The sequence below is a fragment of the Lineus longissimus genome, chromosome 3 (assembly GCF_910592395.1).
Source record: "Lineus longissimus chromosome 3, tnLinLong1.2, whole genome shotgun sequence".
NCBI lineage: Eukaryota > Metazoa > Nemertea > Pilidiophora > Heteronemertea > Lineidae > Lineus > Lineus longissimus.
In genome coordinates, this window is record NC_088310.1 from 24,554,616 (window position 1) to 24,581,398 (window position 26,783).

The 26,783-nt window shown below is 38.3% G+C and overlaps 1 protein-coding gene across 4 annotated transcripts in view; it reads left to right on the top strand.

The window, feature by feature from the left end:
• LOC135484320 (neurexin-1a-like) overlaps positions 1–26,783 on the top strand; it is a 372,440-nt gene that overhangs the window by 105,153 nt on the left and 240,504 nt on the right. For all 4 annotated transcript variants that reach the window (XM_064765666.1, XM_064765669.1, XM_064765667.1 and 1 more), the window contains exons 2-4: positions 15,018–15,164; positions 23,829–23,992; positions 26,653–26,679. In XM_064765666.1, coding sequence (XP_064621736.1) covers positions 15,018–15,164; positions 23,829–23,992; positions 26,653–26,679 — 338 coding nt within the window. The remainder of the gene's footprint in view (positions 1–15,017; positions 15,165–23,828; positions 23,993–26,652; positions 26,680–26,783) is intronic.

Consider the following 26,783-nt stretch of genomic DNA (forward strand, 5'->3'; position numbering starts at 1 on the left):
TACAAATCCGTAGCCTAGTCCCAGAGGAGTCTGATCTTATGAGGAGATTGTCCTCTTGCTTGATCACCTGATGTTGGCAAACGTTGTAAACAGAGTGTACCCTGAGGGCTTGCGTGGAGCCATGTGCAGGCAAGCAGTGTAAAAAGCGGGTAACCTGGGGGTGTGCACGTAGCCTTTCAGGCAAATAATGTAAACAGAGTGTGCCCTCAGAGCATGAGTGATGCCAGTGTACGCAGAGGGCCTGTATGTACCCTTAAAGGTGGTGCAAGTTGGAAAGCCTTGACAAGTTGGGCCAGTGATTCTCTAAGGTGATGGGGAGATGCTGTCAATAGTCTCCCTTGAACAGTCAACGTTTTTTTGAGGCACTTATATGTGTTTTAATAGCCTATCAGTTTAAAACAAAAATAAGTAAACAAAACAGAACTGGTAGAGGCTCAAAATATCACCCAGGGGTTTCCTAAATTGGAATCAAACAAGTTTGTTTGATTTGTTTGATTCCAATTTAGGAAACCCCTGGGTGATATTTTGAGCCTCTTCCAGGAACAACAAACATACCCAGTTCTGTTTTGTTTACTTATATTTGAATGTACTCAGGGTACACTCCAGTGATTTGATATGGGGACTTCTATAATGTTCCTGAATATTCTAGAAGTCCCCATATCAAATCACTGGTTGTCTACTATGCAAAAACTTTGAGTGAGATACAACAACACGCACAGCGGATGCAAGAATCTATAAACATGTACGAGGAAATGCTGATACCCGGGTGGATGTATTGTCTTATTTATTTGAAATCATTGGAGTAAATGATAGCGCTAATGATCATATAGATTTTTTGACCTTATTCGATTTCTTCCCGAGTAACCTGTGCAGCTGGACTTGAAGAATTGCTCCCATAGTGGACCTTGTATCGATTATAGCCAAACTGAGTTGAGAACCAAACAGGATTCGACATGCCATGTATGGAGATTTCTTACAATGATCAATGAATTGTGTTGCTGATGAAGTGGTAGCTCTTATGAACGTTGTTTTGGTGAAACTAAATGAAGTCCACGTAATCTTTAGCTTTTTGACAGATTTGTTTTTTTGTAGCTATCAAAGTTGGTTTAATAATTTGCCAGCACCATTGAGTTAACAATTGCTGTAGCCCACCGCCACTTACAAACACACACCAACACCATCTACACCACTCTTGTCATTGGATACATTTCAGTCCTTGTTCTTTGCTGGCTGTCATCAAAGACTGAGAAATCATTTTCTCAGATAAAAGTTCTGATCCACAGGATATGATCTTGCAACAAATATCTTCTCGTTCCCGCGGCAATTGATTTTATATGAAAACATAACTCCATGACATCTTTCTTTACGCCTTGATCTCGCAATTTACATCATACTTTGTACTGAAGTAACCCCCTACAGCCACTGAATACTACATTGAATTTCATTCTTTTGCCTCACTTCGTTTGCACGAAACCTGAGCACCATTAGTACCGGGTGCAATTAACCATGCACACCTTAATGAATTACATCTTGGTCTAGAATACTTGGTGTTAATTGAATGCATCTTCATTATTTTAAGCTCCTGTTTCTGTTACATTTTATCAAACAATTGATGGAGGATCAATTTTCTTCGAACGAGATGACAATTTGTCTGCACGTGTTGACTTCTTCCATGTGACTTGTTTATATTGATTATCTCCCGGAGGGTTTAACCTCTGGGAGGAAAGTTTATGTCATCGACTTCAATTTTTCCCAAGTTATACTGTAAACTGCAAAAATTTTGCACCAGATTATTTTCCTATTCTCAGAATTTTCCCAAAAAATCTCCAATTTGAAATTCTCAATTTTTCTTTTGACAAATTACCATACGGAGTATTTCTAACTCAAAAATATTTTTCACAATTTTTTGTTAAATCAGGGTTATTTGCAAAATCTGCTAAATAACCCTCAAAATTTTGCACTATATAATAATCAATTGGCAAACATGAGGGCACTATCCTGATCAAAATTGATTGATTGATTTCCATACACCCTATAGTTTCCTTTCACTTGCTTATCTGCACAATGCTTCTTTGAAAAGTTACGGATGCCGTTTCCGAGTTTGCATGTCTTGTGGTGCATGACATTGAAAATAAAGAGAAGAAAACGGTAATGAGGTAACAATGAAAGGAATGCCACAATGTCCGAGACACTTCAGCTGTAGTTGGAAGGATCAGATGACAGAAATTTGCGTGCAGTAGTATTCTTTAATGAAATGGTAAGTGAGGGAATACTCCTCATGCTATTTCTCTTAGCGTGTGTTTTTCTATCAGACTATAGATGCATTCATATCAAGTTTCTTCCAATTATTTGCGGAACAGCAAGCCAACAATGATGTCAGTTGTTGGCGATTTTATCAATAAAATGTGTCAATATGCATTACGCCAGTGGATGACAATCAATGTCAATATAGATGCGAATATGTGTCTTATTCGAAATGGAGATTTCTTCTATCAGCCTAGATTGATGGTCATATTTCAATCGAAATTGATCAAATCATCAAGACAATTATCCGCAAGTTTCAATAAAGCTTCTGTTTCTCAGTGGAAAGCATGTCTTGTGGAAGGAAAGAATACATAGGTAAAACTATTTTGGATTTTGAACTCAATGCACAGTGACCTATCAATAAAAGGATTGACTTTCTTCATCCTCGAAGTTCACTACCGGTATGTTAAATCATTGAATATCCATTTCACCTTTTCACATTCTGTAACAATCTTTACAAATCAATATTGGTTGCTCAGCACATATCTTGTACATGACCTCTACAGGATCTTGCCTGACTCTTGATCCCTGCATAACATCTCCCAGTTACATGCATTTCTTATTCATGCAATCTAGGATTCAGTGTCACCCATTCACTTACACATTTGATACCATGCAGACTCGCTGCTGAGACCATTTCTTTCAGGACTGGTGTAGGCTGATCTCTTGACAGGGCAGATATAAATTCATGATTGAGTTATTGTCAGTCAATTTCTGCAAGATGGCAAGAAGATGTCTTAGCAATTTTGCTTTCTTTTCATTATATCAAGTCAAATCTCAACTGAATAACTGAAATTTAGCTGAAATACATCTACATTTTAAAACAGTCCGAGTTATTCTCAAGAAACCAATTTCAATTTCCTTTGCCTTATCAATGGTTTGTTGAGAAGAGCATGAAGAAATGAAATGATCGTCACGGGAGTTGAATAGTACACCTGCTTTTATCAGTGGTATCCCAGGGATTCTTTGAAAGCCTTTCCATTCAATCCAATCATCATGATTTCATGCCAGACTTTGGCAAATGAATCATATTGCACGCCGTTGTGAGCTGCAGGGAAGTCTCAAGACGCTCTCTTCAAGACAATGGATATCAAGTGCAACTAGAGTCACTCATTCAGTCTGATGTTGCTGATCTCCCCAGGCCCCTTCTTCCAGCTGACGTTTCTTGCAATGCAGACGGTTTCTCCTTTGGTGTTAGTATTTCCTTCCATACTGTTAAAAGAAGAAAACCAGATCCCTGCTGATGAAAGCAAAACTGCAAGAGGAAAGTTTCTGTCTCTTGTGCATATCACAGTGTATTCCCATTCTCCGCCAACCTTTATGAGATTTATCGCAGTAGAAATGGTGACAAATCGGGGATGTGCTTCGGCTGTCGTTCTTTATTGCTTCCAACCAGAGTTCGGAACCCCTTAGGTCCCATTTTAATGTTTGCACATCTACATACTACATAAAGCATTATGAGTAATTGCAATATTTCTTAGCAGACAGAAAACATATATTTTTGTTTCATTACATAATGTGTTTTGACAGAGAATTATTGATGACGGCCATCTACTCACTGGAGCCAAGAGGTACTAATCCAATATTCAGCTTCAAGTAGTAACAAGGGCAGAATGAGGTAGGTTTGTACATTGAGAAGGTTTGGTTGCAAAATTATTCATATACTATGATCCCATTTTACTGTCGTCATCCCATCCCATCCCAATGTCAGTCCATCATTATCTTGAGATGCTCTTCCAAACAAAATCGGCAAGCTAATTTCAGTTGCATGGATACGAAATTCAGGATGTGATTTATTGAATTGCAAGTTAACATGATGGAGTTGCATGACTTTCCCATGACTCTTGCAGACATATGTTGCATACATCCCTTGGTAAGCTCCAAGGCACCAGAAAACTGGTCATAGCTGTTGTAGCATGAATAAATGATACAGTAATTGGTTCCTTCCTGGTAATAGAGGATATACAAGGCATGATAAACGCTATTCTAATACCATTGAAATTCCACGTCATCCTCATATCAAAAGTCAGTCAATCATGCCCTGTGGTCCACTTGGACATTCATTCTTATAGATGAACAGTATGTCAGACATGTCAAATAGGGTATACTGATATCATTTATTAACCTTGAATATTGGGAATTTGACAGGTAGATGGTTCCATGATGGAGAGAGTGGGATTTGAGACTGATCCTTCTTGAGCCAAGGGATTTATGGTATAATTGTAAAAGGGGAACTACATGTATAGTAATTTTAACTTCTCGAAATTACTTATGGATGTGGCTGATTTATGACATACTGTTGGCCATCCCTGAATGCAGTCTTTATAATCCAGCCATTATGTTACTAATGCTCTGACTCTCCCATTTATCTGATCACTGCCCTGATGGTTCTTCCTCTTATATCCAGAGCTCTAAATCGGTACCATTATCCAAATTCTTGTTCAGGCTTTTAACCTTGATAGCATCTTATAGGGAGAAGAATAGGAAAACTACCATCATGCATGGCCGTCTAATGATACCTCCATTGGCTTTGCTTGATCATTTTAGGACCTCCATACGAGCATTCACCACGATTCTTAAGCATTTGGCAATTGCCTACTTGACAGTGCTTTGTATGCGACAGCATTCTCTCAACACAGCAAATTCCGATTGATATTGTTTTGTGGGCGATTTAGAATATTTATGATGACTTCCCGCACTGAATAGTCACAATACTGGACACTGTCAGATTGTGATGAATAGGTCATTTCTTTGTCTTTCATCAGCAGTTCTTTTCTACTTTAATTTGCCGCTGATGAAATTGATGGAAGGGTTATTATCCTAAGGTTATCCAGGGCATTACGTGAGATTTTGCCAATCAGAAAAAAAGGTTCCCACAGGCTGATATGACGCACCTCAAGTTTTCGCCACGTAAACTGAGTTATGTTGATACCATCAGAAAAATAATATGGCACCATCGTACCAATTTATGGTTTGTCTTCACTGGTTGTGTATAGTACTGCCGGTAGCCTCCAGCCCCTTTGACATGATAGCAGGTGATGGCTTGACAGAGTGATTATTATTGATAACCATGGAAATTGTGCGCCGTTCTTATAAGATGGTGTGGTGGAGTAATGCTGACAGTCACTGACCTTATCTTGGACATCAGAAGGATGCGTTCACCCTTTGTCTTGGTCGAGTTTGTGCTGTTCTTGTGTGATATACTACTATCTTTCCTAAAGACAAACAAATATATTCACTTTTTGATCCGAAAATATGGACAATTTAGCAATTAATGTATCCTGACCTGTCCTGCCATTTTCAAAACTGTGTTTCTCCCCAGCCGTATTTCTTGTTGTTAGCAGCCCATTACACCCTTCAAATGTGATATACCTCATCTTCACTCAGTTATTTCTGATTCAGAGTAAATTTCCTTATTTCAACTGATGGTATTTTGCCTCGGGCGGGTGCCCAAGATGATATTACTGATCATCATTCACTTGTGACTTTCTGACCTCCTGTCTTATCAAAAAGTCGATTTTTATTGGGGAAATTTGTGTAACTCATCTAATTTCTGTTCTAGCCCCAGGCAGTTTGCTGAAAGAGTTGTACCCTATCTTGAAATGTCAATTATTCTCTCCCTTGCTTTTTGTTGCATCAGACTTTAACACTTTTTGTCAGCTTCGAGTGTGTCTGGTTGGTTGGTTGGCAGTCTAATCCAAAGAAGTCACAACATGCTCATTTCATACCAATCACTTCAGCTTGTTTGTAATATTAGGAAACAACAGTTTAGAAGTCCATCTATCCTCTTTGAAGACTGTGGTCAGTACTGATTGCCAATCGGAGTTGTTGCCTAACAAGCCATTTGACGAGAATTGGGCAATTTTCGTTGGGTGTGTGTGTCAGTCCGTCTCGTTGTCTAAGACGGTAAACGCCTTTGATCTATCACTGTCACAGGTAATATTTCATTATCCTCATCGTCCAAGTAATTGGTTGCCATCAAAGTTATTGGCCCAGCAAAGCAAGATTTATGTATCATGGCCACAATGGTGATGGCCGAGGCTAAAAGCTCGCCGATTTACCTGTGTTTGTTATGGGTTTATCTCTATTCCTTCACTCTTTCAGAGTTACAGCCACGAGGGGTTACTTTTGCCATTTTCTTTCCTGACTTGGCATTAATTTTGTGGTTTGGTCTGACTTTGCTGTGTTATGAGTTGGAGGATGAGTCTTATTAGTATTTTATGGTCTTGTAAACATGGGGTTTACTCGTGAAAAGGTCTGCCAAACATGATCAGGAATATTGTTGGAAGCATTTAAGAATGATGAAGCTTATTGATGAAGCTATACCATATCAGACCCTTGTATGTCAGGATGGTTTTTATCAGATTAAACAGAAATTTCTTTTGCTGTTTACTCCAGTTTGAGAATTGTCCCTAATCAAATTTCCAGTGCAATTTTGTTCTCATTCTGCTGCACCCCGATGCCACATATTGAGCCCAATAATCATGTTTGACTTGTGTATGTGAAGCCTTCCCATGGGTGAGATGAAGACTAAAATCAATGATGACCCTGCGCACCGTTCTGGTATATCCCAGTGGGGAAAACAAGCTTGCTGCTATTTGTAGCTTTCATTTGGTTGGGGTGACAGGGATGCCAATATCGTTGTTGCTTCTTCAATAAAGTGCACCTGTGCTTTCCAGAGCGATGCTGTCTTTTTACTGATCAGGGCTGGTTTCCTTTGGGACAGTTGCTCTTGTATTTGGAATGTATTCGATTTATGATTTACTTGATATTTATAGTTTTGTTTTTTTAAACAGGCTAAATGAATCTTTATGTATTCTGCAAACGAATCTGTCAAGTGCCTCACTGCTTTACATATACAGTACATGCATGTATATATTGGAATCCATTAGAATTTTAACTGGGTTTTGAATTACATTGCAAGTCATTTGCGTGGGCAATACATTTTATGTGGTTGAGAAGTTAAGGAAATATATTGGTAATTTACTGATCAACATTGGCAGTAACCTCATCCCGAGAGGCGGTCCTGACTTATTGCCCTTCACCAGTCTATTGGCCAGCAACAATAGTAACTTGAGGTCATAATTAAGTGGTGTGTCAGACTAGCAGCATTGGGCTCATTAGATTTTTGTTGTAGGGCAGGGCGATTTATCACCCTAACAATGTCGTGCAGTTGATGGTGGCACTGGTAGAATAAAGGGCAGGGTGGTAGCAATCAACAGAGTTGGCAATTAATTGTAACAGGACATTGATGATGAATTGTCCACTTCTGGTTGGTTAATCTCCAAAATGGGGTTTTCGATAGGGCCCTATTCCTTTCCCAGCAACGCAGAGTGACATTTGACCTTGTTTGATTCTCATTCACTGAAGGATAGTTTCAAAGATTTGAAGATCTCAATTGCTGACATGGTAATATGGTAACAGTAATGATAGTGAACAAGTGAGTGTTGAGAATCTAGTCTACCTGTACATTCTTGCCTGAAGGCACGTTGTTATGTAAATGATGGTCTCAATTGGCGGATATTGCTGTACACAGCCTGAATTTAGATTATAAACCTTGGCCACTCCAGGTGATATCTTGTCATTTACTGGAGTGCAATGATAATGGTAGATATATCAGGTCAGACATCAACTGTTTTGTTTCTGATGTTGGTTTAAGTGATAGGTATTAGTGATTTGAAGATGGCTTGGATTCTAATCACGTAAAAATGTCCATCCATGGTCTTTGACTACGGACTACGGACATCTGAAGAACTGAGAGTTGTTACGTTTGGCCTGATTTGTGTTGTTTTCTAATACAAGGTGACCAGTTTGTTTCCTGGGTTTGTTTCCCAGCCTGATCCTGATAATAGACTATTATCCTTGTTCTCGACGATGTAACCGAAGTGTTCTTTGAAATCTTGAAAAAAGTTTGGGAATTGTCAGCGAGTCCGTATTACTGTTGATGGGTTCTCCCACATCCTGAGTCTAAACCATGATGAAGTTCTCGCTTATGATAAAAAAGTTGATGCTCTCTAGGCTAACTGTATCATGTTGATCTTGCTTTTCATTAGTGCTTGAGCTTAGACGTTATCCCTGATTCTGTTTTTGTTGTAAGCTTCCGTCACTTACAGGAAGTAAGCGCGAACATGAGCCAGGCGTAGGAAGTCTTAACCAAATAGAGACAAGAGAAAGGCGCATTATCTGAATGTGTAGTAAAGTAATAAGTGTTCTTATTGACATAATTCCCTGCATAGGGTAGAAGGTAAAAATAATTGTTTCATGACAACAGATAGGCAGACCCTTTTTTTGCTGGACCATGTATACTGCAAACCTCTTTATTTTTGTGATCGGCATAATGAAAATGTTTTGTGAAAACTAACTGTAAGTTGTATAAATAGGACCAAGTACATATAGCGACTAACCTATCTGTTTCCAAGTTGCATCAAACAAATCTTTAGAAAGTTTGATGAATGTTTTGATTTCAGTTAATGTTGTTTTGATTTATACATCAGAATAATCAAGGCACCCGATTTACAATCTGTGTAGAAGAAATTGCCTCATTAGCTGACTTCTTCACATTACATCACCACTTTATCAAGATGTGGAAAAAAATGTGCACTTTGAAGTCGGTCTCAAAAATCAACCAGGCTAATTTACTTAACATGTCATCTGAGATAACACAAGTTAGGGCTGGAAGTCATCTTAATGAAAGCTGATAAATAGAAAATTCATGTTGGTTCGTTGCTATATTCAGAGCCATAAACATTTCGAAGGTTGTGCTGGTAACATCTTGGGTTGACTCAATGTGTCATGTAGGGTGATTTCTTTCTGAATACAGTATTCATTAGAAAGGTGCTGTGAAATAAAATGTTGTTACGATATAAAACAAATGAAAATGTCGTTCTTTGATGACCATTTTTTAGATGCTCACAGAATTTGAATACTGTGGTTCCTTTATTTGCTTTCGATGCCTGATCTCCTGCAAAGTTGTTGTTGATCTGCCTCTGTCATGACAATGTATGAAATAGTATCAACAACAATCTGGTCGTTCTCATGTCATCAAAGAAGATGGCTCAGCCTTCGAGATACTAATTGTCTGTCAGAAGAACTGTTGCTTTGATCTCCCTGTAGTCTGCTCTTCCTGACCGTAGGAGTAAGGTATCACAAAGCCTGAGTTTAGCAATCTATTCAGTGTAAAGGATGAGCATGGTACAAAGCAGTGTTTTTTATAAACTTCGTGGTGGTCAAATGTATAGTTTATGGGAATTTTTCAGATACTCCGAGCTGATTTTCAAGTAATGGTGAGAAATCTGCCTGGAATCTGATATGCTAATGTCTTTCCATGAATGTCCTTGACTGCTGTCTGACCAATCCAACATGCCTTGTTGGATTCCCAGTTGAATTAGTGATATGACATCTCGCAGTTGCTGGCATTACAATGGCTACGGTGTATGGTTAATTGGACTTAATCATGTTCATTCGAGAAAGATGTGCCTGCTAATGCTAAGGAATGAATTGTTAGTGTTTCATAGCTTAACGAGAACAAGAAAGAGGACAAATTTAATTTTCAGCAAAAATACATTCATGCCATGATATTGATCTTTGCTTAAAACCTGAACTTCCTTTTGTGTCTACACCATATTATAAAAACTACAGTGTTATTCTACCACCGGATTGTGTACAAATGAAGGAAAGTCATCTGATCATCTGCTCTCATACTTCAAAGGTATGTGTGCACAAAGGTTTCTGATATGATATTTTAAAGTGGCATGCCGAGTGTATGAAAGTGGCAGCACATCTGAAGTCAGTGAAGTTGAAAATGTTGAGACTTTTGAAGTATTGCTTGTCCTTTGACTTTTTGAAACCAAGTCAAAAAGCAACTTTACTGTCAAGACGAGTCAGCAGTTTCTTGTGGGGAATCAGTCCTCTGTGTTCTTATAGTTAACTTCCCTGTGACTGACATCATTTTGACAATGTTGTATATGTCTTTCAGGGCTGTATTGTAAATGTCGAAACATCCTTCTCATTTTCTCCCAATGATGAATGATAAAAGCTACCCTTGCAATCCTCTAGTTCTGCTTGTATTAAACTTTTGTTACTATTAGCATCATTAGTCTGAGATTCACCCTGTACCAACAGAGGAAGTGGGTAGAACATGCAGCTTTCTTGTGTGAAACATTGGAGAAAAAAAAACATGCTCCAAGGATGGAAATCCATTGGTTCTCAATGTACTTATTGTCAGCTGCTGATAAAAAGGGATGTAAAGATAGCCAGGTGGTCATCGGTAAGCATTCACATCATCAAGTACAATGACAGTTCTCTAACGGTTGCCGTTTACAAGTAAATGGCAAAGAATATCCTTATTGAACTGGTGGAAAGCCAATAAGTACCCACGACTAGAATGGTTGAACTAATAGCAGCTTACAGCAGTCTACACAGTGTGAAATAAGGATTTGGAGTAATTTGCCAAATCTAAAAGTTTGTTGTGTGATTTTTAACCCTTCAGATCTACATCTCAGCCACTTTAGAATGACATGATGTTTTCCGAGTATCAAATATTTCATCTGTCTAGACGAGTCGACAAAAGTTTTTCTCTTCTTAAGCAACAACTGCTTCTTCATGATTACCGCAAACCATGCCATGATAGCACTAATGAAGATAACCTCGGGGAAATATCCCTTCACCACCTCTTTTGTCCTGTTCGAAAAAACACCACCACTTTAATTTTGTATTGCTACTTTTTTTAATCCCCTTGATAGTGCTGGGTCACTTTATGGTCCTTGTTTGGTGCTTTTTAGTGAGTCTACATCAGTGTTACACTTGGGACTAAATTCTATGTCTTGTTTGGTGTACTGTGATGGGTGACCCCTTTACATTAGATGGCTAACACTCTGATGGGAGATCTGGGAATGGTGCACCCCTTAATTGAGAACATTATTTGATATAAACAATGTATTTGGGTAAATAGTCATGAAAGTAAGGAAAGTATGTTGTGTAAGAAATGGGCTGCTACAATTTGTCCTTGAGCAGACGCAATAACTGTCAGCTCGTGATTCACTGTGACTTGGATGTGAGGATCAAGCTTTGGGCTCAGGGAATACCATCCCTTGGTGATTTTCAATCAATGAATAGAGGTCAGATGATGTGACATTTTGGCTGGACACAATATCACCAATAAATTGATTATCCCCCCAGTCTGTAGCGCCTCCCACTCGTGATGGAACTTCCAACCGAACAGCTCCAAGCAACTCTTGATGAGAATAGGACTGAGAATGAGTTTGAATGGTTGAAAGCCACAGAGCTTGTTCAGTAAGCCTCTCTAAGAAGTTGGAATTCAGGCATAGACCTAGAAATTGAAGGAAGAAGAAACAGGCCATGATGGATCCCTGGGCTGGGTTGTTCAAAGCAAGTTTGGTCACTAAGCTGGCGTTAACTTAACTAGGCATTAAGGGGTTAACTAAAGGAGATGACGTCAAGTTAAAAGTAGCGTTAGTGACAATTTTCTTTGAACAAGCAGGCCCTGGCCAGACCATGGAGAAAGAAAAGACGAACGAGATGGTTGTGCAGATGGTCTTGGCAAACAGAGCCCCTACCAAACCATTTATTCCTTCAAAATACATCATTCAGATGGGCACCCAATGCTTCTATGCCTGTTATTGGCCAATTGAAGGCCAACATTTAGAGAGCTTTGTAGTAACATTGGTGATGGCTGGTGTAACAGTGAAAGTAGTCCACCACAGAGCTTCGTATGGCCAAATTTGTTTGCAATGTTGGTGCCACCTGTGGGTGTTGACACAACCATCACAACTACCGGGACATGTAAGTCCCAACCTGTCCTATTGGTATTTCCCTTATCGATTTACTCATACACCAATGACCACATCTCAATGTGTGTGGTCTATTGGGTGTCGATTGGTCCCCACACACTTGACTGATCAGTTAAAGTATTTGATTGAATATAGTAACAGCTGTCAGTTTCAGTGACGATGATAGATACTTTAACCAAGATAGGAAATTGGAAATATTTGATTCCCAGATTGATCATTTCCTATGGACCATGTGCTCACTAGCTCAGAAAGTTTTGATAGGAATACATATTGATAGGATATGGGTTGAATCGGGTGGGTCGTTCTAGCTGTATTTTACTGTAGGTAGTGGGTATTCAGATCCGCATGTGATTAGATTGAAAACTCAGTGGCTACTGACTGAATCGGGAGGCCTGGATGTCCAGTGTACCCTTTCGTCCTCCATAATGAGATGTATCAGATCCTCATTCTAAAAGTGTGAAAGTATTGCTCTGGCTGACATCTCTATTCAGATTCTAGGCAAGAAACTGATAGATCTGTCTTTGAAAATTCTTAATTTACACCAGTGACAAAGGACAATGGGTACTGTTCTGCACTGTACCGAATGCTTTTATTTTCCTCATGTGCATATCTTGTACATGTCAAGGTACCTGGGAATATTTTTAGCCAACATAACACACTGGCTGCAAAGTCAAATGCTTTTTATTAAATGGCACTTGTAAAAGTTTTAAGGCACCCATGAACCTAAGAAGGTTGTTTTTCTTGCCGAAATTCACATTTTTTTTAGCATGCTTTCCAGAGAAAGCAACAACAATGAACACAACCGCCGTAGCGATTCCTGACAACGGCAGTCATTTTCTTCCCCAAATCATCATCAATCTGTATTAGATATACAACGGCTAAGCTCAGAAAAACACCAATGATTGTTTGGCGAGCCATGTCTAGAGACTCTGCTCCAGGGAAAGAAGTAGAATTTAATTGGCCCGCAGACATCTATTCATTAATCTTTTAAGAGATGCTGCCGGGTAGTGTTCTTTAGTAGTATTGGCAGAATCTAGAATTTGTCTGCATGAATCTTGAACAAAAGGATAAGTTGCACCATCTGATTCTTTAGATTTGTAAAATGTCCCTGAAGATATCCCTGTATTTACTGGGAAAACGTGAGATGATGACACTATTTTTTTTTTGCTGACAGTTAGAAATACAGCAAACATGTTGGAAAAGAAAGCATCAACTAATTTCTTGATGTGAATGTTCCAGTTGATAGCCTAGACTGGTTGCCCACCAAGCCTAGAATGATCAGGCCACTCTACCACAAGTTGGTTGAATATAGATGCCATAGTTTAAATACATACAGAAGTTTTCCAAGTTGTCCAGGTTGTAAATGAACTCTCTACAATGAGGAATGTCTTGCCATCATTATTTTCCTCAATTCCATAATTTTTCTCTGAATCCTTCAGAACGGAAAGCATTCATTGGCCATTTATTCTTTCAACGTGTTCAACATGAAAAAGTTGTTTCTACCTGGTCTTCGCAGCTGTTTTCTGTATTTTTGGACCATGCTGCATATTTGATAATTCAAAGAACTGGCTTCATCAGCTAATTACCTCAATTAAAAAGGGTAGCTTGTTTCCATATTTTAGCAAAAGCTCTGCTGATTAACAAAAAAAGCTGTCCATGATTAATATTTTATCATTCGTGGTAGCATAGGTTTTTCTATCATGGCTGCTATTAATCATCTGCAAGATCTGGAAAAGGAAAATTTTGCATTTCAGAACTGTTTTATTATCTAGTTGCTTGGTCATCTTCACAAAAAAAAGCTCACGAGTTGCAAAACCATGCAAGGAACAGGAAGGAATAACACAGCAAACCTCATTATGTTCATTCCCTTACTCTTTTCTATAAAGCTTTATGTAAAACAAGCGCTCTTAGTCACTGCATCCTGAGGCGTAGCCATGGCAAAATAGCCGTAGTGGTTAGAATGCAACCACTGATGAGTAAATCACAATCACTCTGATCATCATCGTGTCATTGCTTTGACAGAAGTTCTAAACGTAATTGACAGGCTCAAAAATTAACTTTTTACTGTTGTCACAGTGGGAAAAAAAACACCATGCTGGGGATTGAACCTGGGAACCTTGCGTATAAGACCATCACTCTACTGAGTGAGCTAAAGCATTTTTCTCTCTAGCCTATGCTAGTAGGAATGATGCCACCACTACACTGTACTTAAGCAAAGTCCATGAGTATGTGTGAGCAGCATCCTGTTCTCTCTCACATTCTGGGTAAAAGACTTTCTTTGATCAACATGATCCAGGGGTTATTTACATAATGTTAACTCCTAGCATTTTTGTTCAAAGCACCTCTCGTGAAAATAGCTGGCATATGCTTTCCAATCAGAATCATCATTTGTCACAGGGAGGCATTAATAGCAAGTTGTACGAAGAATAAATCGCTTGTTTTCAAAATGCTCAACTCTGAATCAAGGAAATCAAGACAAGTCTGTATCATGACATAGATTTCTTAAACCAATAATCTCAACTTCTCCTTCGTGAAAATCACAAATCGATACCCAAATTTGATCAAGTATCAGCTGGTTTACAATTCAGCGCTCTGGAATATCGATACATGTATTTTGTAGCCATTGATCAAGCAAGTCTAGGACGCGGGGTCGATATTCGTGGCCTTCATCAGACTGTACTGTCGTGTATATTTTAATAAAATTTCCATCTGATACAAGTAATTTGTTGACAGGGTAATATAAGAGTGCCTTTGCCACAGTGTTCTTGGCAAGCATATATGCCTGACTGGTGGAGCTTCTAGAAACAGAGATTTGCCTGCCTGGAGAGCAAGGATGCAACAACAATTAAGAATACCATACCGCTCTTCTTTATAACTGATTGTCTTCTTTTCATGTCATTGCAGAGCGGAAGCCCTCCATAGCCACATTCTATGGTACTCACTACTTAAGCTACGACCTGTCCTCGAAAGGTGACCCGATCCTCAGTAACAGGGACACCATCATCATAGAGTTCAAGACAAGACAATCAAGTGGCCTTCTATTCTACACAGGTAAGACGATTCTTCACCATCATTGTCATGACCTTTTCTTGTGTTTCACCATCAGGGTGTCTTGGATGTGGAGGTCAACATTGTTTGCTTTCAATAGTTAGCTTGCTTTGGTGACCAGGTTAGCAAGGGTTTCATTGCTAGCATGCAGTATCATGTAGTGTAGACCAACCCTTTGTCTATTTCAGTTGAACATGTTGGATGGCAGCAAACTCTAACTATATCTCATTTGAACTAAACATACAGGCCCGGTCTTAGGTCAGGGTGCCAGGAGTATCTTCCAGCTAATATCACAATGGCGTACAAACCTCTGTACATTTCAAATCAATCTCTAATGCCATTATCAATCGGATTGCAATTAATCAAGCAGCGTGTGACAAAGCGGACTTATATTTCTAATCGCTGGCTTAATTCCATTCAGAGCTCTTTGTCGGCTTGATACCAGTGATTATAATTCCTTTGAATAAATGTAATTCGCATTTCATATATAGGGATAGAGTTACATGGAGATGATTCTGGTTCATTATGTAATCAGTCTTTTCAAAAGATTAATGAGTAAATTACAAATTCAGTTTGGTTATAGTTCTGAAGTTATAAGATGCACTACAGAATTAAGCGGCCATGAATTCTCAAGTATTCTTTGACTAACTTAGTTCATTATGAGGTCAGTCTTTTCAATAGGTGGACGAGTTAATTACAAGTTCAGTTTCATTACATTTCTGAATTTCTAGGATATGTCACAGATTAATAAATGGCCATGAAATCTAAAGTATTCTTTGCCTGAAATGGTAAATTTTCCAACATGTAATGAAAAAAGGGATGATTTGACTAAACTGTCTGTCATTGTCATGCCTGTCAGACAAATAATTACTTTTCCCTATAGGAATACATAGAAGCAAAGCTACTAATTTGTCTGTAGAAATCTATAGCACTCTCAGTTATGAAGACAAAATTCAAACTTCTGTCTAGAGGGACTGGGTTCACTATCATGACTGACGTACTACAGCCAAGCCAGAGCATGACATCTACCCAAATTGAGCATGTTGGATGACATTGAACCACCTTGTATAAAATCAAGCTTGGATCAAATAGTTAGATCGGGTCTCAGATCGGTGAAACTAGTATTTCTTACGAATCCTATTGATAGGTACATTGATAATTAAAATGGTAGAGGAAATCAATATTTTATTTCACAGTGTATACTCGGGAGAAATTAAAGCCATTCTTATCAGTGGTCTCAAATTAATTGCATGGGCAGTCAACAGCATAGCAGTTGATCTCCCAAAGGCAAGGTTACCATCAAATTCGATAGTGGTATCAACGTTGTGCTTTGGCTTATGAAAAACCCCGACTTTGTATCAGCTCCAATAACAATTAAACCTAGAGATTTAATATGCAGTGGAACCCCAGTAATATGACCACTTATGGGACCGAGGTTGAATGGTCGCCTTACCGGGGTGGTCTCATTACTTAAGTTGACAATCCGGGGACAAAATGCGTGATTAGGTATTCTTGCCAAAATTGTTGAACTTATTCATAAGTTCAAAATTACTACTGATGATGTTGGTTCATTTTGCACCATTCGGTCGTGTTATCGGGATGGTCACCGACCGGGGTTCCACTGTAGTTAGGGTACTGTTCAGAAGCACTGGTATAGCAGAAAGTATGTAGGGTACTCTGGTAAAATAACCTCTTCATTTCAATCAACTTCAAGAAAAGTCCAAGTTTTTTAGGTCACCAGCAAGCTATACTGTTACTGCTGGAGATAGCTTTTGAGAAAAATATCATGGAGTCCTAAAGGTAAGGTGAACTCGATTGATTTTTGGCAGTCTAGACAATATTGACACCAATAGAGACTCCCTTTCCTGTTCTTGACATACAAGTTGTTAGCACCTGTTTCAGCTTGCACTACGAAGGCTGAGTTCATAATGATTTATGGAGTGTTTTTTTTTCAGAACTTCATACATGCGCCTAAGTGGCTGCTTGGCTTGCTTTTGCACTTGACTTGGGAACATTGGAAAAGTGGAGCATCTTTTATTAGATTGAGGTGCTAACTTATTTGAGCATCTAGCTCAGATTAAGAACCACACAATTATGATGAGGATGGCTATAGACTAGGAACATCAACCTGACTTAGATTGAGCCGAATTCTGGATGGAAGTCATCAAGGATTAATTAAACATCCAAATCGAACATAAACTATTTCGAATTTGAGCAAACTGTCAAAATGTTATTCAGAGAAATGTCCAGTGAAGCACACAGCCGGGATAGTAATTTGATGAGCATGAAGGCATGTCATCAATCAGTATTGATTGGGGAATTGGTTTGAAATTGATGGATCAGGCTGATCTTGTAGACTTGCAGTGTCAATAATCCCCAGAGTAAACACTTACATGGTCTGCTGCGTGTATGTTGATGTGGTGTGACACTCGTGATGCTCTATCTTGACCCGTTCAGGTCCTGCTCTACCCAATCTGGTCCAGCAGCACTTCAGGATGTTGAAGTATTTGACAGTATTCCTCTGCTTAAAATACTTTGCTAAAAACCTATTTATCATGCTTATTAGTTTGGTGGCAGTTTGTCCATGCTCGTGATTCTGACCATGTTGCCTTGAGGGGGGAAATGGGAAAGTTGTTCAGCTGGCCCAAAAAGGTTTTGCCTGGTTATCTCTGAGAAGGTTCTATTTGATGCAATCAACTTGATCAAGAAGATTGCACTAATTGTGCTAATTGACTAAGATGCAGCTTACCTCTTGGGAAAAGTATCTTGTCATATCTGGTTTGGGTAATCTTGCCTTGATATGATTGCTTCTTCTTCTGTCAGTTCGCACTTTATGAGGTATCAGACACATGGTAAGGAACAGTCGGGAGGGAGATGCTGGTAGTAATTTGTCAGCCCTTAAGCGTGTTGAGTTTTGAACGTGGTCAGATGCTTTGAGTGTTCATGCATTCAATCATAGAGGATGATCAAAAGTCATGGTTTTGTGGGTAGCATATCTAATGTGTGTCTCCAGTCTTTAAAAATTCTCTTTAGTAGCTTTATTTAGATGAGATCTAAGGTTTCTTTATCATTGTAATAGGGGCCTTCTGTATCGAATTCTTGATTTTCAAACACATTTTCCTGCTGCCATTTTCGGTCAAGTTTCATTTAGAAATGGATTTCGTTTTGAATGTGGACATAGTTGTCATCTGCCGCTAATATCTACACCGTCTATGGCAAATACCAAATTGGCACTGTGAAATTCTAGCCCTGATGCTTATCGCCAAAAAGGATAAACCTTGAACATGAAACTTCCCAGGAAACCTTACTAGGAAACCTTTTCCTGACATATGAGTTGTGTGAAAACGAAACACAACATTGACTGTCTTCGGCTTTGCTACTGACATTGAGTCAATGTGTTTGAAGTTTGCCACATGTTTGCTGAGATCCTCTTAGATGTTTTATATTCAACTGAAAGACACACATAAAACAACTCTAGTTAAATCATGATTAACTGGACCTTTCATGGAACCCTTCATTAGCCATGAGAATAAACAGCGTAAATTAAAGTGGCAAACTGTTAAGTTGGTAGCGTGACTTAAATTTCGATACTCGAAAAAAGTGTGATGGTTTCCGTCATCCATTATCTCGAGAAGCACTTGATTTCATTTCGATAAAATCTAATTGAGTTTTCGCTTATGTTATGACAATAACAAATTTGCACGGCTGTTCTAAAACTGCCTCTCCATCATCCTTTTGTCATGTCAAATTTAAACTGTGCACTCAAATTTTCCACTTGATTGGACAATGTTAGCATGATTACACTTCCTGTGTATGCTAACTCAGTCTCTTACTCATCAATCTCGGACGGGCTAACGAGCGCCCTAATTAGCATGCAGAAACCTGTCACGTTAAGCTTCCGTATATTGATCAGTTTTCATGGTAGCTTGGCAATAATTACTGGTGATCCATGGCAGATTATAGTATCCTTGGCACTCGGTCGTCACTTCAATGTTTTCAATCACATTCTTGTAATTAGTGTGCAAGCTACATTGTATTCTTTATAACCGTATTGATCACCCAAGACCTTCACTGTGTCATGATTGAAAGTTATGGAAAGGGGTCCAACGAAACCCTTTCCCTGCCAAAGGAGGGATTTTGGAGTCCTCTGCCAAATTACGTTATTAAATGTCATGCCTGAAATCCAAATGGAAATACCTTGACAGAACTTGTTTGGTGATGATCTTTGGACTGTAACTGCACAAACACCATCTTTAGTTATAAGCAAATACTGCTAATACTTCTAGATGTCAGCAAACATAAATGCCTTGGGGAAAATAATATCCGGAAGGTCATTTGCAAATCATATTAGACAGATTTCTGCCTCTCCACAGCTCTCCAACTCTATTCAATCCACAAACTGATCCTTCCTACTTGCTATCAAGAGAGAGGCAAATCCTCAATGGCAATGCTGGGGGATGGCATCTACGTTGTTTCCCATCACGACCCAAGACCTCATCCCTGATTTTATCCTACATGATTGACATGGATCAATACATGATCTTTACCCTATCGTGCGTAGCCAGTCAAAGGTGGTCTCCTTGACACACCACGCACACATTGTACACGTCATGGATGAGAATCTTCACGATTTCTGTGGATTTCCAATTTCTTTCAATGAGAATTTGTCTAAAAACTGCCAAAAAATATTTTGTCAAAATTTAAAGAATTTTAGGCTGGCCACCCATCTTTGACATGTGTATTCCTGTCAGAAAGGCTGAAAGAACTGCAAATCATGACACAGGTCCCATTTCCTCTTTGTCAGCACTGCTTGCTCTTTATAATGCTACTTTTCTTAATCACTCCATGATTCCTTCTAAGATAATGGCTGCCCGGAGGTTGCCTGCTCATGATGTTACTGTCATCTTGTAAGGAGAGAGATTCTGTATCAAACACTTTGATTGATTGACACAAAGTTCATGGGCTTTATGAGATTACGATGGCGATAGACACAAATATGGTTGTAATGGATAGCTTACCATAGTTTGTCTCAGAGGAATTGGTCGGTCAGATGGTGAAATGAAGTGTTCAGGAGCAAAAGCCACTAAATCCGATTCAGGTCTTTTCGAGTAAACACAACTACCATATATTTAAAATGGAGCCACCTGAGATATTTAGTGAAACCTTTTGACCATGTTGAGCAGAGTTAATCTTATATTTCATCTAAAATAATTAGACCAATTTCTTTAGATCTTCTTTTCAAATGACTCTCTCCTTGTTGGACATTCTACTGATGATATGAACAAAGCCTTCACTGTCTTCTTAGCTCATTTAATCTCCTCCGCCATGTTCTGGATTGCCATGAAGAAGCTTGTTGGTCTCTGAAGGCCAACTCATCACGATTGCTTGAAGTCCGCCTTTGTATTACACTGTCTACTGATTCTTCTGCGACTCTGTAGTGCCCTAATAATGACAGGGGTTGTCTGGTCAGTGGTGCTGTTGGTCCAACAGCTGCCCTCAATCAGCTATTTGTGTCCCTTGATCATCTTTGTTGGTGATTTACATTTCTGTATGGTGAGGATAAAGGGACACTTGGCTCTGAGGGAAGGGCAACAAATCTTTTGTGGTACTTCAACCCAAAAATGTTTGCAGGCCTATATTTTTTTCATTTTGCACGTTTAGGCTACACTAGATAAGTGCAAAAATATATGGCCACAAAAAGTTAATTCTAAATGAAACTACAGCTGCAGGGTTGTCAAAAATCTAAATTCATAGTACACCAAAGTCACACCAATTTGAAATCAGTAAGTCGGCCTCTTGTCTTATAGATATTCAAAGAAGAGTCCTTCATGGCTCCAGTCTCCAGTAATCATACATGAAGTGACTTTCAGTCTAAATGAAGTTGCTTCACTTTAATACTCCTCACATTCATCATGTTCATAACGCGATTAATATCACCTTTATTCAATACAAATTGCTTGTTCAATCTACTGGTGATGTCTTGGCCATTAATCTTGTCTCCATAGCAAATCATTGATTCATTCTGGAACCTTAGCCATGGCTCTTGCTGCTGCTGCATGGATTCATGTAGTGAAAGCACATTTTGATAAAATTTGCCTTGAACATGTTGAAAATGTCTGTAAAACCAGAGACGTTCCTGGGCATTGACACGAGAAGATTTCTATTCAACCACTATTGACTTTGAAGAAATTACCAGTGTGCCCAAGGCATCTGATTATATTAAAACAGGTGTTAATTAGATGACGAGGAATTATTTTCAGTTATGGAGAAGTGGAAATGTTAACTCTATTATGTCTCTTGATATGAAGTCGGTGGACGTTTGACGTTCAGTGATAAAAGCACAATGTTTTGAGATACATGTACATGTAACTCATTTATTCTTTATAATCTTTGATTTTACAATACTTCGCATAACAATAAATGTGAAATTTGTAAGCTCTCGCCACTTTGCCAAACATCAATGAATTTTAGAAGAAGAATTAATAAACCATACTCTGAATAGAGTCTAGTATAGTATTGATTATTAAGGTGGGAAAGTTAAAACGAATTGACAAGTTAATATCAGCAAAATGTGCTGTACTTGTTATCTGTATACCACCATGTTATTTTCATCACCAATCCTCAAATTGCGATAAGATGCAACTTCACAATCACAATAACAATTGTGAGAAAATAATAATAATCAATGAGAAAATATATTGTGATATTATGTGATAATGATAGGTTCGGATGTTGATACAGTGTGATTTCTTGCTGATGCAATACTTGGCGTCTAATGTCAAAGAGCTGCTTACTGCATAATGAATAGTTGTGATGATTGCTTTGATGGTAGATAGTGTGACCCTGAATTGCTGTGTGCTATTTTGAAAGTATTGCTGTCAAATGGTATTGGTTTTTGTGACATTTGCAAGTTCGTGACAAGTCAGACAATTTTTGCTGCAGGAGCTGCTGTGGCCTTATGGCTCTTATACTCCCAGCGAGTTCTGTAGGCCTGCTTCTTTATCATGGTCATTCATTTGCATCAAAATTTGCTGCTGTTTGTTCCTGTAAACATGTTAAACCCACATGAGATACACTCAGATCAGTTGGTTTGTACTTTCGTTGTATTTCAATTGAATTTCAAAATTTATGCTATTTTTTTGAAACCTTTAGCTGTCATGTATGTTATCTGAGAAACCCCAAGGTTCGTGTGTTCATCTAGTCACCAGATTTACCCTAATTAGTGTTCCGAATACCCTTCTATGGTTTCAGTTGAAATCTGAAATTTGACTCGCTTAACTGCTGGTAACTGCTGTAAGAGGGCTTATCCAACTTTGGTTTCAATTAGTTTAGTTTATCGTATTAAATTACCAGTACTAAAATCTTCTTTTTATGCTTTAATGATGTGACATAGCCGTCATTTTATGGAAATGTGAGATGCCAATGATCGAAAAGATGACGAACTCAATTTATTTGTGCCCTTCATGGTCTGTTGTGAATCTTGATAACAATTTTTAGCCCAGTCCAGTGTCCTGAAAAAGACACCCCTCCCAAATAAGATAGTGTCATCAGACTGTGGATCTGCACTGAATACACAATGGGGTTTTTAGAGTCATGGGAACCTGGGATCAAAGCCTGTTGACATTCATTGGTTATGAGCACAGATCACTTGGTCATATTCCAGTCTCTTTGTAGTATTCTAGAGTATCCTCAGTGCAGCCCTTGACCAACTTTCCAACCATGCTACTGGCATTGTGTTGATAGAAGCTGATGCCCTTCTTCGGTAGAATTAAGATGTTTTGTCTGGGTTCATCATCCTGATCATGACTGCAAAAGGAAACCAATTGAAAGCTACTCTATTTTCACCTGGCAACTTGGTGTTGCCAACTCATTGTCTTTGACATTAAACATGTTGGATGTTAGTAAACGACCGTGTGCTTGGTATCTAGCTTGAAACAAATGTTCAGAACCGGTCTTAGATCAGTGAATCATTTCATGTTCTGTATTGAGCTGTTTTTATCAAATTTCAGATGTTAAGTACACGTCAGCTGAATAAGTATGGTGGATCATGAATCTAGACTGATCTCGAAGGGATTTTTCTGTTCATTCTATTTGTTATGTTTTCCAACACCTATATATCAGGTTCCACATTTTTTGCTAGTACTTGTTTGATAATTTCTACCTCCAAAAGAAGAAATTCAAAGTAATGGAAATCGTGAGATTTCATTATCACAAGTTAACACAAGTTATGAAGTTGACATCATATCATCTCGTTTGTTTTGTAATACCATTCCCATAAAGGTGCTTATACTTATGCCATTCAGATTTGAAATCCAATGTAAAGTCTTGTTCAACACACTGGTTTGTATCATCGATTTGTACTTGTTATTTGAGTATTGCCAATTTCAGCAGAGTTACTCAATAAAATGTCAATCTTTAGGTGTAAATTTTTCAGAGAGGAAATTGCATACAATTTCCTGCACTCTACTAACATCTTAAAGAATTTAATCACTATTATAATCTCATTTGGTATAAAAAGATCTTCACACAGACAATGTTATCCATGGCATCAAATTGATAAAATGGTGTTAATTGTGCCTAGTAGTACCAGTACCAGTACCGTCAGGAGAAACTGGCCTTTATTCTTCTCAACAAATATTTTCATATCTGCAGCTTTTGTCATTGCAGGAGATGGTGGTGATTACATCAACATAGCTCTAAAAGAAGGTGGTGTGCTGCTGACAACCAACCTGGGCTCCGGGCCATTCACTACCTCAGTCATGCCGGACAGATTGAAGCGCTTTGACGACAACAAATGGCATAAACTCATCGTGAAGCGAGAATCGAGAGAGGTGGGTATACCAACATTTGAAGAAAAGTATAATTGGGGTGAGGCCCAGCTGAAGGTCAATGGTTCTCGATAATAGTAAAGATATAGTAGTCAAAAGTTGTAATGCATTATAATTTCAAAAAATTATTTTGTCTTGATTTCAGACTACAGAATAATTTTAAGTATTCAGTATTAATGAAAGTAAATGGCATTTCTGTGGGTGGTGAGATTTATATTTCTTTAACATTTGAAATCTCACAACAGTTTGTTTATTCAATGTTTATTGTAACAGAATAGTTTGTAATAAAAGATAGGGCTTTCTATTTGTAACTTTAGAGGGGTTGTTATGTACAATATCATACTGTGGTAACATTGGTAAAGTCAATATAAGCCAATGGCTTAGATATGAAACCTTAGCAATCAATGCCCATGGAAACTTCCAAAGCAACAGGGTATCTTTCAAGCCTTTGGCATACCGGCAAATTCAACCTGTTAAAAACAGAAATAATAGAAACATGTAGAGTTAAACATTGGTGTATGAACTTTAAAAATAAAGCAAATACATCCGCATGTTGTTATTAACAAGCAGGATAAAGAAATATTCTTACCGTAACTGTTTTGATGCTGCTATTACTTAGCCGGCATTGTTGACGCGTGCCACTCAATTGCTTTGCAGGCTCATTTACTGACAATGATAGCAGAGTTCACTGGCCTGATGCACTTTCTTGGTGATCAAAGTCACTATCAAACAATCCGTTGCAATTTCCATGGAAACAAAGAACACAAAACCAGTCATTTACATGTTGTCTTGAAAGCCTGTTATTCAAAAGTCATGAAGATGTCCTTCTTTAACATGCTTTGATATCATACAATGTATTGTTGTTTGATTATAATCTGTTTTGTGAAAATTTAGTATTGACTATCAATAGATGTTGAATCGTATTGATCTCCTTCAGTTTCTCATCACGTAATCCATTGATTAGCTGTGGGACCCTGCTTCAACAGATCATATTAGGTCAGTTTGACCATCTACATGTACAATGATACAAAAGCTTCAAATGAGTTCAAAAATGTAACAAGTACATCAAAGAATCAGTAGTCTGACAGACCAAATTCACTATTGGTTAGAGGCATTGCTTTATTAGAAAAGATAAGAAGATATTAAAATGCGAGCCATGTTTTCAATCTTCTCTAATCCATTCATCAAATACAGCCAAGAGGGGTAATGTGTACGATGGTCGCTGGGTTGTAATCTGTAGTACGAATTTCTTTCAAAGCATTCGATGATTCAAATGCCTAACATGATTTCAATCACAGTTCTTATCTATTTAACATCAAATTTGATATTGGAAAAGCTCAGTCAGAAACCAAAAGAAGTGGCAAGGAGAATTAAAACAAGGAGTGGGAAGAAATTTGCCTTACAGTCTGAAGGAATCGGCCACCAGTTGGGGGGCTTTTTAGAAGGCAACTGCAAATATATAGCAAGTGCGGTGTCACATAGTGGAGCGAGTGTTTGTCTTAGTGAGAGGCAATTTACTGGTGTTTAGCTTCAATGGATTATAGTGGTGATTGAAAGCATGCTTGGCATTGGAATGGAGACAACCTCGATCGCAAGGGGTACTTAAGGCTGATATGTGTAGTTATTCCTTTGTGAGAATGCTGTTCAGGCTCTTGGAATGAGGTTATTGGATGGGTGTTATAGTGGTTGTGTCTTGCTTTGATATGACATTGCGTTAAGTTCTAAGTAATATGATTAATGGAAGGTATAAGGATATGATGGCCTTGAAAGCTACCCTTTACAGGCCAGTTCAAAGCATGTAGTGGTTCGGCGAAGTACAAGTTGTCCTCACACCAGACATTATTGGTTTGAACCATGTTTTACAGCCTCTGCTGTTCCTTCATAATTTCTTTCTATTACACAACAAGGTTTAAAAAATATATATCTCAGGGTCACCTCTTGACAGCAAAGGTGATTTACTTCACCATTTTTCCTGTAATAAAACTACCAAACTAAATTTAATTTCTAATGAACTTTAGATTTAATTGGGTGTAGTTTTTCATGAATTTGATATTTCGCCTGACAGTGTATGACTCAGAGTAATTCATGTTGCATGCAATCAGAAACCTTCTAAAAATTTGTGTTTCTCCTTGCAGGGATTACACTGACTTTGATAAGAAATCCATCGGATTACCTGAGGAAATGAAGATTAATAAAAAATGTCTACATTGAAGAGTGTTAAACTTATCCCCAACTAAAACCCCAAAATAACCAAGAATTAGCTGAGATGACACTTAAGTTTTCACAATTTAAACTTAAATCAAACTGAACCATCTGCACGATATTTTTTTCAGTTTTAACTCTCTGTGTGATATTCCTTAAAGCAATTTTTTTCAGTTTACTTAGTTAGTCATAGATTGTATGGCTTATGAAATGAGCCATCATGCATCTGCAGTTCACTTTTCACATTTCATGATATCCTTTCTTTTTTGGCCAAAGTGTGTTGTAAGCAAAGTACCAAATTTTGAACGATATGTGGTATTCCAGGAAAGGAATGTTAAACATTAAAAGCAAATGTTGTTCAGTTATTCTAGCAAAGGCATGTTATGAGCACAGTATATAGTCCTTTCTCACCATATTCTGCTTTGATTTCCTAACTTATTTCGAGATTATCATTATTATAGCTGACACGGCAACACGGTTTCCTGGATGTAAGTAACAAAGCTGCACTTGGTATAAAGACATGTGTACCCCACCATTGCTTTTAGTCTTTTCAGAAGATGTATACCGCACTAAGTTCATCACATTTGTGACT